Here is a 15,610-nt window from a genome sequence, read left to right as displayed (position 1 = left end):
TTAACAAGACTGTGGAACTCATTTCCTAAAGTTCAGGTGAAGCGGTGAGGATGCTACGGACCTGTTCAAGTCGTAGTCAACGTTCTCTGTTTCAGATTCTTGTTATGCATCATTGGGTCCTTCTCGCCAATTGCATTACTTAGTACAACTTGAATTTAGTTTAAGTCAATTAACCCAGAAATCAGAGTTCAAATTACACACAATATTAAGTTGATGTAATTACCAACATTATTACGTCAACACAACTTATAAATTAATGTTGGCAACTTAAAATGTTTATCTAAATCAATTAAATCACATTTTTATCTTGCAACCATGCATTTAATTAAGTGGAGGTGAGGTCGCCTCAATTCTTTTTAGAGTGTATAGAGCAAGTTAATTTACCAGTAAGAGAAAGCACTGGGAGAAACAGCTTGTTTAGAAGAGTGTTATTGACATGTATTAAACCGCTCTGCCAGCTATTGTGGTTTCCTCCAGACCAAAGTAAATTGAAGTCTTTTCCACATTCTTTAGAGCAGGTGAGCACACAATGTGAGATGATCTCCTCCTGGCACACACTCTGAAGTAACTGTAAAGACAAACATGATAGAAAAGGATTTAATAGCAAAGTAATACAGCATGCTCTGTATTGGCACTTATAGAGTGTCAATACTCACCATCGAGGGTATGCAGCCTGATTTTGTTAAACACCTTTTGCTCATCTGTAGAGTCTGAACAGTGGTATTCTCCTGCATTTAAAGCCACCACTTTGGTAATGACAAGTGATGAGTCTTTATTCAAATGCAATGCCTCTGTTTGGCCTCCATAAAGCAAGATATTATCATCTGTCAGGGTCCTTTCACCCACAGCCCACTTCACGCCCACGCTGAGGGAGGAAGTGTTTCTACATGACAGTGACATTAGCCGCGTTCACACCGGAGTACTTTTCCCACTTTAGTTCCGATATATAGTTCCGAAATGTCGCGTTCATACGTTCAAACCAAAAAGAGCCGGAACTAAAATTAGTTCATGAGAACCTTTTTACCCCCTTTTCCGTCCCTCTCATGCGGCTCTCTTGTGAGAAAAGAGCTATATTTCTGATTGGCTGGGCGGATTGCAAACCACGCCCCGTAAAACTCAAAAAAAGTGTTGCGAAGCCACCATTTTATTATCCTCGCATTAGCATTATTAGCATTAGCATTAGCCCAGCGCAGAAACGCAGAGAGACTAATTTATGGCAACACAAAATAAAACATGGGAGCGGTGGAGATGAGGAGGTGTCGGCGTTCTGGCGATTTACTCGGAAAGCTTCAGTAGAAGCTGCTGGGACTCAACTCCGGGGACTTCCGGCCGGGGATTTTGGGCGGCAGTATACGGCGCGAAGTTGTTTGCGGCCTGCCAGTAAACCCAAAACAGAAAGGGAAGAAGTGACGTCAGCGGCTTCATTTGCCTAATCCACCCCCAGGGATTTATTCCGGTGTAAACGCGATCTTTACTTAGTTTATCAGAACTAAAGAGTTCTGATGAACTAAATTCTCATGAACCTTTGTGGGAAAAGTACTGCGGTGTGAAAGCGCCTACTGACTCACCCACTGCAGTGAACACTTCCTCTATGCCATCTGAGGGGAAACAGAGCTTACATTTTGTGCATGGTAAACCACATTGTTTATGTGGAATCTGGAAGTGGAGTTTGGTACCTTTGTTGTTGTATAAGTGATGGTGGCCATTTCATTCTGAGTCAGCTGGCATTTCCATTTTCTGTGATGGTCTGTACGTTCTTTAGTGATGATCAGTTTAGAGAAGCATTACGAGGGATATTTGAACTGAAATCTATCCCCGTTTAATTGTGTATTATCTTCTGTGATCCACTTGATATGTATCCCTTTATTGTTACAAGCAACAAGTCCTCTATACATATTGAGGAAACACTGGAGTTCTATTGTGTCTTCCATAGGATTCGGGTTCTCAACAACTATAGGAATGAACATTATTATGGTTTGAGTCACTTACCTTTAAGAATCTGAAGTGAAACCTTTGAATTGAGCACTCCATTGTCACAAGAGTAAAGTCGTGCACTGCATCATCGAGGACCAGGTGGTTAATCTTCAGAGAGCAGTCTTTTAGCAGGGCTACCCGTTCGGGGGCCGTCACCCTTCCAGCTTTCACCACCTCAGTGACTGTATGAAACTCTCCAGCCATGTTCCAGTTTACAGAGGAGCAGTGTTTGATTGAGGGCATGCCACATGGTAAAGTAATGTTATCTGCATTTTATTTTAATTCCCATGTCATGGAAGTTGTTTGAACAATCTCATTTACTTTGTGAGAGCACATTTTAGTGGGAAGTTGGCAGGGCCGTGCGAAGTAGGGGTGCTAAGGGTGCTGCAGCACCCCCTGGTGGAGGACAGGGGATCCGCACTTCCACAAGATATAATTAAAAAAAAACGAATTTTCAGCCTTGATGTAACAACATTCATAATTAAGTAAAGATAAGACCCTTTTCACCCCGGTTACATTTTCCATTTGCCCTGTACGATGGGCGCTGTAAGTGATGAAAGTGGGGGATGTTGGCTTAGCAGGCGCCCGCAGCTCACAGCCAAAGTGAGAGAGATAGAGAGAGGGGATACCGCGGTACCGGCGGGGATTGTTGTTAGCTTCTGCTGCGCTAACGGATAAAAGAAGCTGTTTCTACAATAATGTGGAGGGAGTGTTCTGTCCTGTCAGACTGAGAGGCTCAGTGAGGTAAAGGACTCTGAGGGCTTAGATAGTTCACTTTAGTCTAAGTTATCTCAGTGGGTCTCAAACGTTTTGATCACAATTTATGTAAGCAAATATTTCAAAGGGACACCTTTATAATTATTAGGATAAATAAAAACAGGTTTGAAATCATTCCAATCAATCAATCAATCAATGTTTATTTATATAGCCCAATATCACAAATGTTACATTTGTCTCAGTGGACTTCACAGTTTGTACAGAATATCAGTATGACAATACGACACCCTCTGTCCTTAGACCCTCAACATCGTACAAGGAAAAAACTTCCAGAGAAAACCCACAGTTTAAAGGGAAAAATGGGAGAAACCTCAGGGAGAGCAACAGAGGAGGGATCCCTCTCCCAGGACGGACAGACGTGCAATAGATGCCGTGTGTAATCATTCCAATGTATACTATAGGACAGTAAACCAAAAATATTGTTTAAAACTGGAGAGATTTAAAAATATGCATAAATAAATAAATGTTAACTGATCAAATAAGATCAGTTAACATTTATTTAAGAAGAACAACACAAATAAAATAAGTTACATTTATTTGTTATTGGCTATTGTAGGTTATTGGAAATGTTCACATACTTATTTGATTAATAAAATGCAAACCGATATTTTTCATATGGGTGTTTAGAGTTGTACCCCCTAGATCAGTCTCTAATTGGGCGCTCAAAGTGCACCAAATTGAAGCATTTTACTTTAAAATGTTAAAAAAATCTTCCCGGGGGGGTACCCCGGACCCCCCTAGAGGATGTGAAGTCCACCCCCCAATTAAAACATGTTATAATATATAATAAATTTGAAGCCTTGTTATATAAGCTGTCCACCATGTCAATATATTTCTCTTTTTGCAGTGTATTGGTCTTTTGTAGAGGTTTTTCATTGCCAGCTAAAATCTTGCCTAGCAGCACATTGGTCAGAACCAGCCCTGGTGTCATCCCCACAGCACCCCCCATTTGAAACATGTTCCCACGGCTATGGAAGTTGGTCGCCTCCATTATGAACTGATCTTGTTAATAACCATGTTTGGAAGTATAATAACATTGAAATTACATTTGCTTCAGATTATTAGTAAGAAAAAAAAGTATAATTGTAATTATTAGTAATAGGACTACTTTTAGACCTATCTTTTGAAATCCTATAGTAGCCTAATTTACTTTGCTAAAGTCACATTCGACGGCCTATATAATCCGTATCCGCAACATAATAAAGAATTGCGTCCTAATGGGAGCATTTTTGCCCCTATTTGTACCACAAAGGAGGTTGAAATGTGGCTACTGAGATTAAGCACCAGTTTATGCAGCACTACAGTACGCTGGGCGACCCAAATCAAACACACCCACAAAGTTTTGTGAACAGCTGCATGCTGGGTGTGGCTAGCATGCTAACATCTTAAAATATACTTGTTTTCTGGCTTCTCTGGTAAACTTCTTTCTTCAGTGGGATAAAAGCGCATGCTTTGATAATGAATGAGCTAAGGAATTGGACCTGGTGCGGATTTGTGGAGGAGTTTTCAGTGCAGACGCGTTCAGAAAGATGAGTACACCAACACACATGGACCGTTGTATCCCTCCAAATCAACATTGCTAGTGGTTGTGTGCATGCTCTACACATATTGTGTTTTGTTTGTGGCTGCAGCTGATGTAGTTTCACATCTTGTCACATCTGTATGTCATGGTAATGCATTAAAGCCTACTTTATATAGTACTATACTCCTACCCCCCACCCTTCAATAGTGTTGGTGAATCCCTCTTTTTGATGCACTATTATTGTAGTTACTTGATGTTTTGTGGTTGTCCTCGACTGAAGAAGTTAGTCAACTAACATTCATACAATTTAATTGACAGATCTGTTAAATGGAAAAAATGATGTGCTCATAAGTTTCTTAGAAATAAGTATTTTAGCATTAAAGAAATAAAGTAAAACTGAAGAATTGACTAAAGTAATCTTAGTCAACTAAGGCCAACATTACCAATCATAAACAGATCAGAAGACATTATATTCTGTATATTTACCAAATGACTGAAATCCAGCAGGTGCCTTGGTGAGAGAAAGAAGACTCTTATCCAGGAAAAATATGCCATCCTTCTAATAGAATATGTCTTCTCCTAGATTGTCTTGCTTATTCCAATATTGCTAAATCCTCTGATGACAGAAGTCACATGTTAAGGAAATTAATCATTTTTTATTTTAAGACTGGCCCACAAGAGGCCCATGTTCATCTTTGCACGATATGCCTTCAACTCTATAAAAAAACTGTGGCCACTATACACACAAATGCCTACTGTGTGCTTTAAATGTAATATATCCCCTTTCTATCACGTGTGCAAACAACAAAAGCCTCTAGTTATACACTGGTATTGCGGTTATCTTTCATCAGATTGATGCAGAACATAATTAATGTATAAATGCTACACACACTTTTACCAGATGTGCCTTGAACCAAGGGAGGAGGAGTGGTAACCTCAGAGTCAACTGGACATTTTCTTCAGGAGGGAAGTGATTTCACTTTCTGTAGCACTCTCAGTGTTGGTCCACAGGGTGGTGCTGTCAGACTCTCTTACATATATTCTATTATTCAATCTAGTAGTATCTTTTACCAGTTTTCAGTGTACAATTTCTGGGTTTGGAATCCATTTTTTCATTCAAATACAGCGTCACTTGAACTGTGTTTATTTGATCAAGATATCCTTATACGGATCCTTCTTGTTTATATTTTAGGAAAAATATGATTGATGATGACTCATATAATTTCCCCCCTCCACGGGTGATTCTGAGGCTGATTATTTTTACATATACAATCTTTATGCAGTTTGATTCGCCCTTTAATACTAAACAAATAAACAAATGTTTATATATACATCTCAATATAGATGATTGAATATAACTTTTTAATACATTCGGAGTTATAAACCCAATAACTGACCATTTTAATCAGGATATTTAATACCGCAGCCAAATATAAAAATGTGTTGATTAGACATACCAATGAAGGTTCTGTAATGATACTTACATTTAAAAGTTTGTTAAAAAAAGTATTTGTTTTCACAGAAATAATGTGTTTAAGCAACAAGCAAGCAGTACACCCTCTGTAGTTCAGGGATTAGTCTCAGGCCTCCGACATGCTACAACTGTGTAGGGTTTGACCTTGAGGACAACACTGGCAACCCCTCTCAGGTCGGGCAGAGAGGCTTTATTCTCAGGAGGGATGAAATGGAAATCTCTCAGCAAGTAGGCAGTGAACAGAAAGAGCTCCATTTTGGCCACGGACTCCCCCAGGCAGAGCCGAGCCCCCCCTCCGAAAGGAATCAGGGCACGGGTGGAGCCTCCTCCTCCCGCCAGAAATCGCTCTGAAAAATAAGAGAGAGTAGCTACTTTATTTGAGATCTGCTGAGCCAAGTGAAAGGAATGCACTTCACCTCACAGTTGGAACAGTACCTGGTTTGAAGCTGTATGGGTCAGACCAAACTGCAGGATCATGGTGAGCTCCAAAAAGATTAGGAATGATGACTGTGTTCTTCGGGATGAAGTAACCTGCAATACTAAACATGTGTAGGAGTTATACATTTGCACTAATGCAAAGTAAAACAGTGTTTTCATCCATACAAGTGGCCTTTGTGTATACCTGCTGACTGAAAGACCTGATCGCAAGAGGAACAAAGTAGCTATGTCAATATAGTTATCTAACTATTAGTTAGCATTTTTTAAAATCTGGATTCAGATGCAAACTTACAAACCTGGAAACAACACATTTATACAATTTGTTGCTTACTAGCTTTTAATATATTCATGATTTAGCTGATTTGCCAAAACAAAGCCAAACTTTTTGCATACACTATTTAATGCAATTCATTCTTCATCTTAATGTATGCATTGCTTCAAGCAGTGCCAAGTGGGTAAGATTTCAGAATTCACAATGCTCTGGTATTGGACCAACAAACAAATATTATGAGTGTAATATCGGATAAACATGGGTTTTTGGCAGTTTTCGAAACTATCTGTAATGTACCCACCTCTACCAATGCCAGTAAAACAATAGGATCTTATAGACAAAATATCTCGATAAGTAGCCACTTGTCTTCATTAATTTCATCATCACTGCACATGATTCAGCTGACCTGCTGTCTCTGATGGCTCTGTGTGGCACAGCCAGCGGGGCGACTGGCCTCAGTCTGAGCACCTCGTTGATGAGAGCGCTCAGGACAGGAAGTCTGTGTCTGTCACTGTACTTGGGGTATCGTCCCTCTAGTACTGTGCACATCTCCTCATACACTTTGGTCTGCACCTGAAGATTTTAAAAAGAGCTTAGAAAGGCAATTAGATCATCGCCCAGTGTGTGTATATATACAGTGTTTAATGTGGAGATGTGCCCTGCCTCTGGCCTGTGCAACAGGAAGGCCACAGTCCAGTTGAGCCATGCTGCAGTGGTCTCTGTTCCCCCGATGAGAAGGTCCACAGTGGCCATGTGAACATGAATATCTGTCAGGCGCTGAAGACATTTTGTTTAGTATTTTTCATAGTACATTACATTTTCAATACATTTTAAGTCTTCAGTTAAGCTAACTTAATTCCCAGTGCAATTTGAATTGTGCTCCCCTGGAATTCTGTAATTTGTACCTACCACTCCATGTTCTGTGTTGTGCTGTTTTTCAAGGCCCTGTAGGAGTGATCCTGTGATGGCATCCTGATGTCTTTTGTCTTGTGACTGCACATGTGACAAAGCAACAGCTGATTAAAATATATATAAGGAAAAAACAGAGCTTGGATACATCCACTTTTCTGGATGCGCACACAATGAAAATATACTTGGGTTTGTTGCAATTATTGAACTTTGCACTATAATACAATTTTTAAACAGACAAAACAATCTGATCTCCCCAAAGGCTACTATAGTGCAAATGTCTCATTTTATGATTGTGACATTTCACTATGATTTGTTGTCATTCTTTTGGCATCTTTGACATTTGTTTTTACTGACCTTGTAATTGTTGAGATGTTCCTTTATAATTTCATCTCTCTTGGCCACCTCTCTCAGAAGACGGGAAAATACAGGATTGGGCAATTTCTTTGAGAGAACAAATTACGTAATCTGTGAATTCTCACTCAAAAGATGTTTTGGTTTTTCTTGTGATCTTTGGTCAAGAATGAATATTTACTGACTCTGAGCAGTGGAAAGGAGTCCAGAGCAGAAATCCAGGAGGAGCCCCACAGGGCAACAATCTCATTCAGACAGCTGTGCAGCTGCTGCAGCTCCGAAGAAGTCTTATTATACTAGAAAACAGATAGAAAATATAATTTTGTTTTATTTTTTAACATATCCTAACAGAAAAATGCACTGTTCAGTAACAAAATAGTACATTATAAGTTCACGAATGGAATATAAGCTTCTAAATAGGGCAACATAAACAGGCAACCAAGCACTCGTATGCCACAACCTCAACTGTTCATTGATGCAAAGCAGATTTTGCAATCCATCTTCGAGCCTCCGAGGATAAAACTTTGCTGTGGGAAGAAGGATACTCACTTCTTTTCCAAAAGCCAAAGTGGTGATGACATTGCTGGCTGCCACTGTGAAATCCTCTGAGAGATCTACAGCGCTGCCTTGATAGTCCATCAACACCTAAACAGCGAACAAACAATGCTTTGTCTTTTGAGTCTGACCACTCTGGAAATACCCCCAACATCTTGTTTGTTCTGCCATCACATACAGGCCATTATGTGTTTCAAATAGTGAATCCACTGTTGTATAATTAGTTTCTCTTTTGTTCTGTACCTTTCTCAGATGCAGCGCTTGTCTTTCGATCACACTATGCAACGATTTCTGGCAGCAACGCTGCAAAGCACTGTGGACGAGGCGACGGTGTGCCCTCCACTCCTCATTATAGTCCCCCAGAGAGATGGTATGCCCTCCCCCAGACACAATATCACCTAATTCAAGTCAGGAGGGGTTAAACAATGATACAATGATTATGCACACACAAAGCACACATTGCAAAAAGCTTAAAGCTGTTTACCTGTGTATGAAACTGGTCTCCCTGCAAAGTCTGACCATTTTTTCACCAGTGCTTCTCTTATGACTTCACTACTGTTTAGTACCACCATGGCTGAAAAACACAACAGGGTTTTGTACTATCTAGAGAAAACATATTTTAAAAAGTTGTGCAAAATCCATCAATCTGAAATGGGATGTTTACTTGTGTTTCCACATTTCAGGCGGTAGATGTTTCCATACCGCTGTGCCAGATTGGTCAGGTGAATTGGCAGATGATCATGTGTCAGCTCCATCATATTGCCTATCAGGAAGAAGCTGGGAGGACCTGGGAGGGAAGGAGACGAGGAGAGGGGGAGCAACTGATGGAGATTCTGCAGCAGTCCATCTTTAACTACCGGATGAAAGATTTTGGAAAGAAAAAGGTAAAACGAAGAATGCATAATAAAATCCATTAGAACTCACCCAGGTCAGGGGTTCACTATTGTTTGGTGCTTTGAGAAAATGTCCTGTTCATTTTATTGTACAACCAGTTTGTTAAAATATACAGTTATTGGCAACAAATAGATAAATACCTGTTAACTTACTTCCCTTGTGGTTTTCCTTTAAAGATGTGTCTCTCTTACAAGTAATCAGTATCATCAACAGCAGAAAAACTAGGATCACAGCTCCCACAGTGATCACTGATTTTTCCATTGCCATTATGTGTCTTCTTGCTGGTGTCCCTCTTCAGAAAGGTTGTCAGCACACTGCTTGCTCCACTTATAGTCTGCTCATCACTATCTTAGCCAGTCAGGTTAAAACAATGTTGATGTTTTCACTCAAATCAAGGACCTTTGACTATTTTGTATGTCAACACATCTGATAATGAGATGAAGGCGACACATGAGACAGAGTGATAAATATAGCCAGGACTTCCTGAAGGGCATGATAACACTTCACAGTTTACGCAATGGTAAGTTATGTTGGCATTTGTTTTCTTTAAACACAGGGTTTGAGTTTTTTAAATCACTGTTACAAAACCAAAAAAGGACACGTCAGACCCACATTAGCCACATTTATTCCAATGGAGTGAGACAGTGCATATTCAATAACAGTAGTAGTGGGGTGGCATACCGTGTTGGTGCTGAAGAAGGTATTACTCAATACACTGTGTTGCGATGGACCGGTCAGGCAGAACAGAAGATACAACATTTCAAATAAAACATTTTCCCTCTCTTTTGGTGTATTTCCAGAAAATAACAGATCAGAAAAAAAGGTTTGGACATTGAATCAAATGTACTGATAGCTGTCGTTAAAGCTATCGAAACCACTGTACATGCAATTTCAGTTGGAAAGTGACATGCAGCAACTGTGAGATCCACTGTCTTCTGGATTTCTGAACCTTTTATTCTCTGTCAGATGTATTGAGACTGTCCTTAGCCATGGGTGGCAGGAGAGAACCTGGCCGGTCTGAACTTCATCTCAGTGAAGGCAATGGAAGAGTCTTTACCTTTCCAGTCTATCCAGACCACTCCCTGTGTCAGAACAGAGACAAAAAGTGATGTTAGGTTTTTGTACCATAGAAGATGTTTAAAGTTCAATAGTATATGCCCAGGTTGATGAAGTGTACCTGATTATTACTATTGATGCCATGAAGACCGTTGAGGTTGGTCTTGTAGCAGTTCTTGTACCACCAGCCTCCCATGTAGGCCCTGGCACAGTGGATCCCCAGAGGATCAGTGTCCTTGTCGCGGGTTGAGAATGGACGTCCATTATGGTACCTCATGGAGTCACCTGAGAAAAAGTGACATTAAGGTATGAATTATTCACGTTTTATATATATATATATATATAGTTTATACTGCACATTTCACATTCAGTATGGTTTTTACCTGCAGTTCCAGTGTAGCCAGACACTGCAAGAGTGTAGTGCCTCTCGGCTGAATCAATGGTGAAGTTGGCGTAGTGAGCGTAAGCGGTGTCATTTCCAGATTGCAAATCCACTCTCAGACTCACAGGGCCAACAGTGGTCAGGTTGTGAAGGAGCTCATTTCCTAGTAGTGGTAGAAGGAACAGTTGAGGCAAATGTATTCAAAATCTATATTCTGGTGCATATGTGATGAAAATAAGGACTTGATATATCTGTACCGAGCCAGAAGTCTTCGCTGAGGTTTCCAAAACCAGCGCTGTATTCATTCCATGTTCTGTAGAAATCAGTTTTTCCATTCATCCTCCTCTGGAAAACCTAAAAAACACATCAGATGTTTACTATCAAATCCATTCTGCCATTTCCTCACCACAAAATATTATGATATCAACTGTTTGTCACCGTCCAGCCGCCGCCATCAGTCTCCATGTCACAGTAGACTCTGACTGCTCCTCCCTCTTTTCCATCTGGGTAGATATCCACCTCTCCTGACTGCAGAGCTCCATTGAGCAGCTCCTGAGAGCACTCGGTAGGGAAGGGGAAACGCAGTTTGCCTAAGGCATGAAACAAAAAAGAATAACTTATAAAGCTAAAGTATTGGTAGGGCAGATAAGCAGGGACTGTGTTAGTTGAAGTACAACACCTGTGATGAATTCTGTAGTGACAACAGATGTGTATTGTCCTTCTCTCTCGCCTTGTACCACAACAATGTAGCGTGACATTGGCAACAGCCCTGTCAGTTTATACTCTGTGCTGGATTGATCCAGGATCACCTCCTAATGTATACACAAAAAAGCACACTTAGTTTGTAAATGTCATTCATTTTTTTAACTGTATGTGAGAATGATAAACGAATATTATTGACCTTTGTCTCCTCTCCTGCCACCTGGTAGATCAGTCTGTAGCTGTAATAAACCACAGTGGATGTTCTCCATGCTATCACCGCAGAGCGAGTTCCCACTTCACTGGCTTTAACCACTGAGAGACACAAACATATTTTTAGTAAGCAAACTATACACACAAACTATGCAGACAATGGCAAGGAAACAATCCCTGTCCTGGTAAATGTATTCCCTTTTCTACTCACGATTAGGTGTGGTGAAAGTAGTAGAGATGGCCATGCTCTGCAGACTGTCCTTCTGACTCAGCACTTTGACTGTGTACACCGTGCCTCTCTGCAGGCCTCTCAGCTGGTGCTCCACTGAGCTTCCAGACAGCATCACTGTCACTGTCACATTAGGAGCTGTGGCAAGAAGGAGAAATAATCACAGTATTTAATCTTGAAAACTTTGTTATTTATCATTCGGGTAATATTGCCACACTCACTTTTAGAGGACTCGTAGCTGATGATGAAGCGGTCTACTTTCCCCTGACTTGGTGTCCATTGCAGCACAGCTTTGGTATCTGTCACATTGACAACTTGCAGATGTGTTGGAGGAGCGGGCACTGCAGTGAAGAGTCAATCCACAATGTGTTTATATGATTTTCATGTGTTAAGACAAACAAAAAGTGACTGTAGATTTTAGAAAATGTATATAAGTACCTGTGGTCATAAGGGATGTTAGGATGTCACTACTTGTTCTGCCTTGTGTAGTCGTTACAATGATAATGTAAGAGGTTCCGGCAGACAGCTTTGACAGAACCACGTAAGATTGATGAGACTCCACGGTCACAAAGCGGCTCTCCCCTAACAGAATAATCACAATTATCACAAAGAAAACATGTACTCTTCCCAATATAAAAAATCCCCACTGACGGAAATGTAGGGGATTTTGAGCTAAGGTGCAGTATAAATGCAGGGCTTTGACAAACCTGTGATGATGTTGGTGTACGTCACCCTGACGCCTGAGAATGTGGTCTTTGGTTTGGACCAGGAAACATTGAGGGAAGAATCTGTTACATCGCTGAAAACCATCTCTGTGGCTGGCTCAGGCCCTGAAGACAGAAAACAAGGAGATTCTTATTCTCATGTTGCTGCTCCTTTGCCTGCTAAAATGAAGGAATTATTCTTAAAATAAAAACGTCATACAACTTTATTTTACCTGTAATTACAGTTGCTTTATGAGTCTTTGATTTCCTCTCAGCTGCAGAGCCATATACTTGAAGAACATATGCTGTATTTGCCCGAAGGTTACTGAACTCTACAGAGCGCACGCTGCCAGGGACCACCATAGAGATCCTCTTTGTTTCAGTTTTGCCACTAGCTGCAGCTGCTTTACCAGAGGCAGCAGTTGTGTTGGTGCTCTCACTCTGTACTTGGACTTCAGTTGTGTTCTTAGCTGTTGAGGCTGCGTCTCCTTCGAGAGCTACTTCTTCCATTTCCTCGTGGTTCTCTTCGTCGCCCTCTGTTCGGGGCTCTGTTCTGATCACGGTGAAGTTCTTGAACATCCCTTGTGGTGCTGACCATGTGACGGTGAAGCTGTAGGAGGATATGTTTACGACCTTTACAGAGCCTAATCCAGAGCCTAATCCAGATCCTCCCACCTTCCTCGTGGAGTCATGGGCGGTTGATACCAATGTTGAATTTACTAGATACTGACTCTTCTGTACGTCTTTCTCTTTCTCAACTTTGCCAGCGACAGTGTTTCTGTTGTCTACAGATTGCACATTTGCTGTTTCTACTTTTACTTTCTTGGTGCGTTTAGGTCCAGATGATTGAGTTACATTCTTCTCAGCCAGTGTGGACTGCTCCATGGTCTCCTTCCCTGTTCTGGTTCTGTTTGCTCCAACACCCTTGGTCAGAATGGTCACAATTTTAGCTGTGCTATTAGATTTCTTCACAATACTCTGAGTTACATTCGTTTGAGGTTGGTCTTTTAGCTGGTTTGTTTTAGGATGTGCTTTATCTTTGGTTCTATCTTCAACAAGCTTATTGTCAGGTTTTTGGAAGAACTTTTTAGATGTTGTTTTGCCTTTGCGGGCCTCTTCCTGCTTTCTGCCCTCATGTTTCAACAGAACCTGACCAAGTGTTGGGAGAATGGTCTTTTTGCCACTTGTCTTTGTAATAGTGATTTTGTTAACGGAGGATTCTTTTTTAGCACCTCCTTTAGAATTAGTAGCCACTTTGGTTTTAGTGGTGGTCTCTTTGACGTCAGACGCCTTCTTTTGCTCTTTCTTCTGTAAAAGTGTTTTTTCTACTGTGTTGATTTTCTCCTTCTTGTTTTCCTTGTCTTTGTTCGACTGCTTGGTCATTGTTTCCATGGTTACCTCGACCTTTCCTTTGGCAGTTTCTGAAATTGCAGAGTAGAGGTTACAATTAAAGTATGAATGAGAGTTAAAGATACAATTATCTCACTTACAATTATGTGCCTCTAATTAGGGCTGCTCAATTAATCGTATTTTAATCGCAATTACGATTATGGCTTGCAATGACTACGAAAACAACGTAATCGAAATAAAACGATTTTTCTTTTATTATTATTATTACTTTTTCCTTTTTTTTCCAAATACTGTATATATACACTGAACAAAAATATAAATGCAACACTTTTGTTTTTGCTCCCATTTTTCATGAGATGAACTCAAAGATCTAAAACATTTTCTATACACACAAAATAACCATTCTCTCAATTTGTTTCACAAAGCTGAAAAAAATCTGTTGATAGTTGAGGCACTACTCTTTCGAGATACTCCATTCCCACCTCCACAGGTGTTGGCATATCAAGATGCTGATTAGACAGCATGTATTGCCACAGTTGTGCCTTGGTGCCAACAATAAAAGGTCCACTCTGGAAACGTGCAGTTTCAACAAAGTAGTTGCATTGTATATTTTTGTCAGTGTATATGTGTTTATTGGTTTTCAGTTTAATTTTTCCTCCCAAATCGAGCAGCCCTGACCTCTAATGCTACCAAATCCAATGCTGCAGACCTTTTACTTTTATGACTCAGCTCCTTGTAGCACACTTTTACTGCCAATTCTGGACGTGGGTGAATTCCCTGTTGGCTAGATACATTTTCCCCTCCTGACCACTCTCCATTGCGCACTACATCCATTTGGGACAATTAGCAGCATGGACCTGCGCAAGAAAACAACCAAAAATTACTTAAATCAAATCTCTATGATTTACTAAAAATATGGTTACTACTCAAATATTGACTGGAATCCGATACATTTCTCTTTAATGGAAGTCATCTCGTCCGTCTCCAGTCGAGCCGACGCGTCACTTGCAGCGCCGCCATCTCAGCGGTCACATCCTCTTGCCGGCTGCACGCCACCAGGCACCAATGGCTGATTTTTTTATGCGTGGTTATTTCACCTAGATGTCGCCTATGGTCTTTCTACTTTCAGCCTCTTTGCCATTGTTTGTAGTCACAGCCTTTCGCTGATGAACACCTTCATTGGTTTTGCAGATGAGGAAGGCTTTTTCTTTGGTAGTGTAGTGTTGGGGAGCTTTGACTTGCAGTAAGCTTATCTTTGTCAGCTGCATTTGCGGTGTGACTGAGCACTGATCTACTGTGAGGGCAGGCTGGCTTTGGTGGAAGTGGAGGATTTAGCTTTACAACAGGTCTGATTGACAAGGTTGTGGGTTTATTTTGGTTGTTTTAGCCGGGGAGTAGGCCTTTAGCCGATGTTGACTGATTTTGAACTACAGTGGGGGCAAGCTTGTCTTTGGTCAGTCTTCCCATCACTTGATTTGAACGGTGATTTCATTGAAACGGTTCTGATTGACCAAAGTTGGAGTTGGTCTTTGGTGTTTAGTCCGGTTGGCTGAGGCAGACTTTGTGGATGCTGACTTAACTTTTGGAGCTACAGTTGGGGGCGAGGTTGTCTTTGTAGCTTTCATCACTAACTGGTAGAAGCCGTGTATATGGTGCTGCTGGCTATAGTGGATAACAACTGTTTTGATTGACTGTGTTTTGGCTTCAGGGTCTGTTTGGTGAGGCAGCAGTTGGTTTTGTGGTGACAGGTGCGAAAAACTGCATTTGGATTTGGTCGCGGTCGCTTCCGTGTGAGTTTCTCCTCTCAGG

General features: G+C 40.9%; 2 protein-coding genes across 2 annotated transcripts; both read right to left on the bottom strand.

Annotated features, from left to right (window-relative positions):
- Nucleotides 1-5,840: 5,840 nt before the first annotated feature.
- Nucleotides 5,841-9,435, bottom strand: cyp21a2 (cytochrome P450, family 21, subfamily A, polypeptide 2). The gene is made up of 12 exons (XM_010795469.1): nt 9,309-9,435; nt 8,939-9,127; nt 8,759-8,848; nt 8,518-8,672; nt 8,269-8,364; nt 7,905-8,015; nt 7,723-7,809; nt 7,366-7,449; nt 7,120-7,233; nt 6,863-7,029; nt 6,183-6,286; nt 5,841-6,094 (listed from the first exon to the last, which is right to left on the bottom strand). Exons 1-12 carry the CDS (start codon nt 9,433-9,435, stop codon nt 5,841-5,843), a joined length of 1,578 nt encoding a protein of 525 aa, XP_010793771.1.
- Nucleotides 9,436-9,812: 377 nt separating this feature from the next.
- LOC104965572 (tenascin-like) lies at nt 9,813-13,078 on the bottom strand. The gene is made up of 12 exons (XM_010794543.1): nt 12,685-13,078; nt 12,455-12,577; nt 12,186-12,329; nt 11,969-12,088; nt 11,730-11,885; nt 11,508-11,620; nt 11,286-11,418; nt 11,045-11,196; nt 10,864-10,960; nt 10,608-10,769; nt 10,346-10,509; nt 9,813-10,250 (listed from the first exon to the last, which is right to left on the bottom strand). Exons 1-12 carry the CDS (start codon nt 13,028-13,030, stop codon nt 10,152-10,154), a joined length of 1,809 nt encoding a protein of 602 aa, XP_010792845.1. The 5' UTR covers nt 13,031-13,078; the 3' UTR covers nt 9,813-10,151.
- Between the last annotated feature and the right edge of the window lie 2,532 nt (nt 13,079-15,610).

This window comes from Notothenia coriiceps, unplaced genomic scaffold (genome assembly GCF_000735185.1).
Source record: "Notothenia coriiceps isolate Sejong01 unplaced genomic scaffold, NC01 NC01_scaffold00037246, whole genome shotgun sequence".
Classification (NCBI taxonomy): Eukaryota; Metazoa; Chordata; class Actinopteri; order Perciformes; family Nototheniidae; genus Notothenia; species Notothenia coriiceps.
The sequence above is the reverse complement of the archived record's forward strand: the minus strand, read 5'-3'. Positions and strand labels throughout refer to the sequence as shown.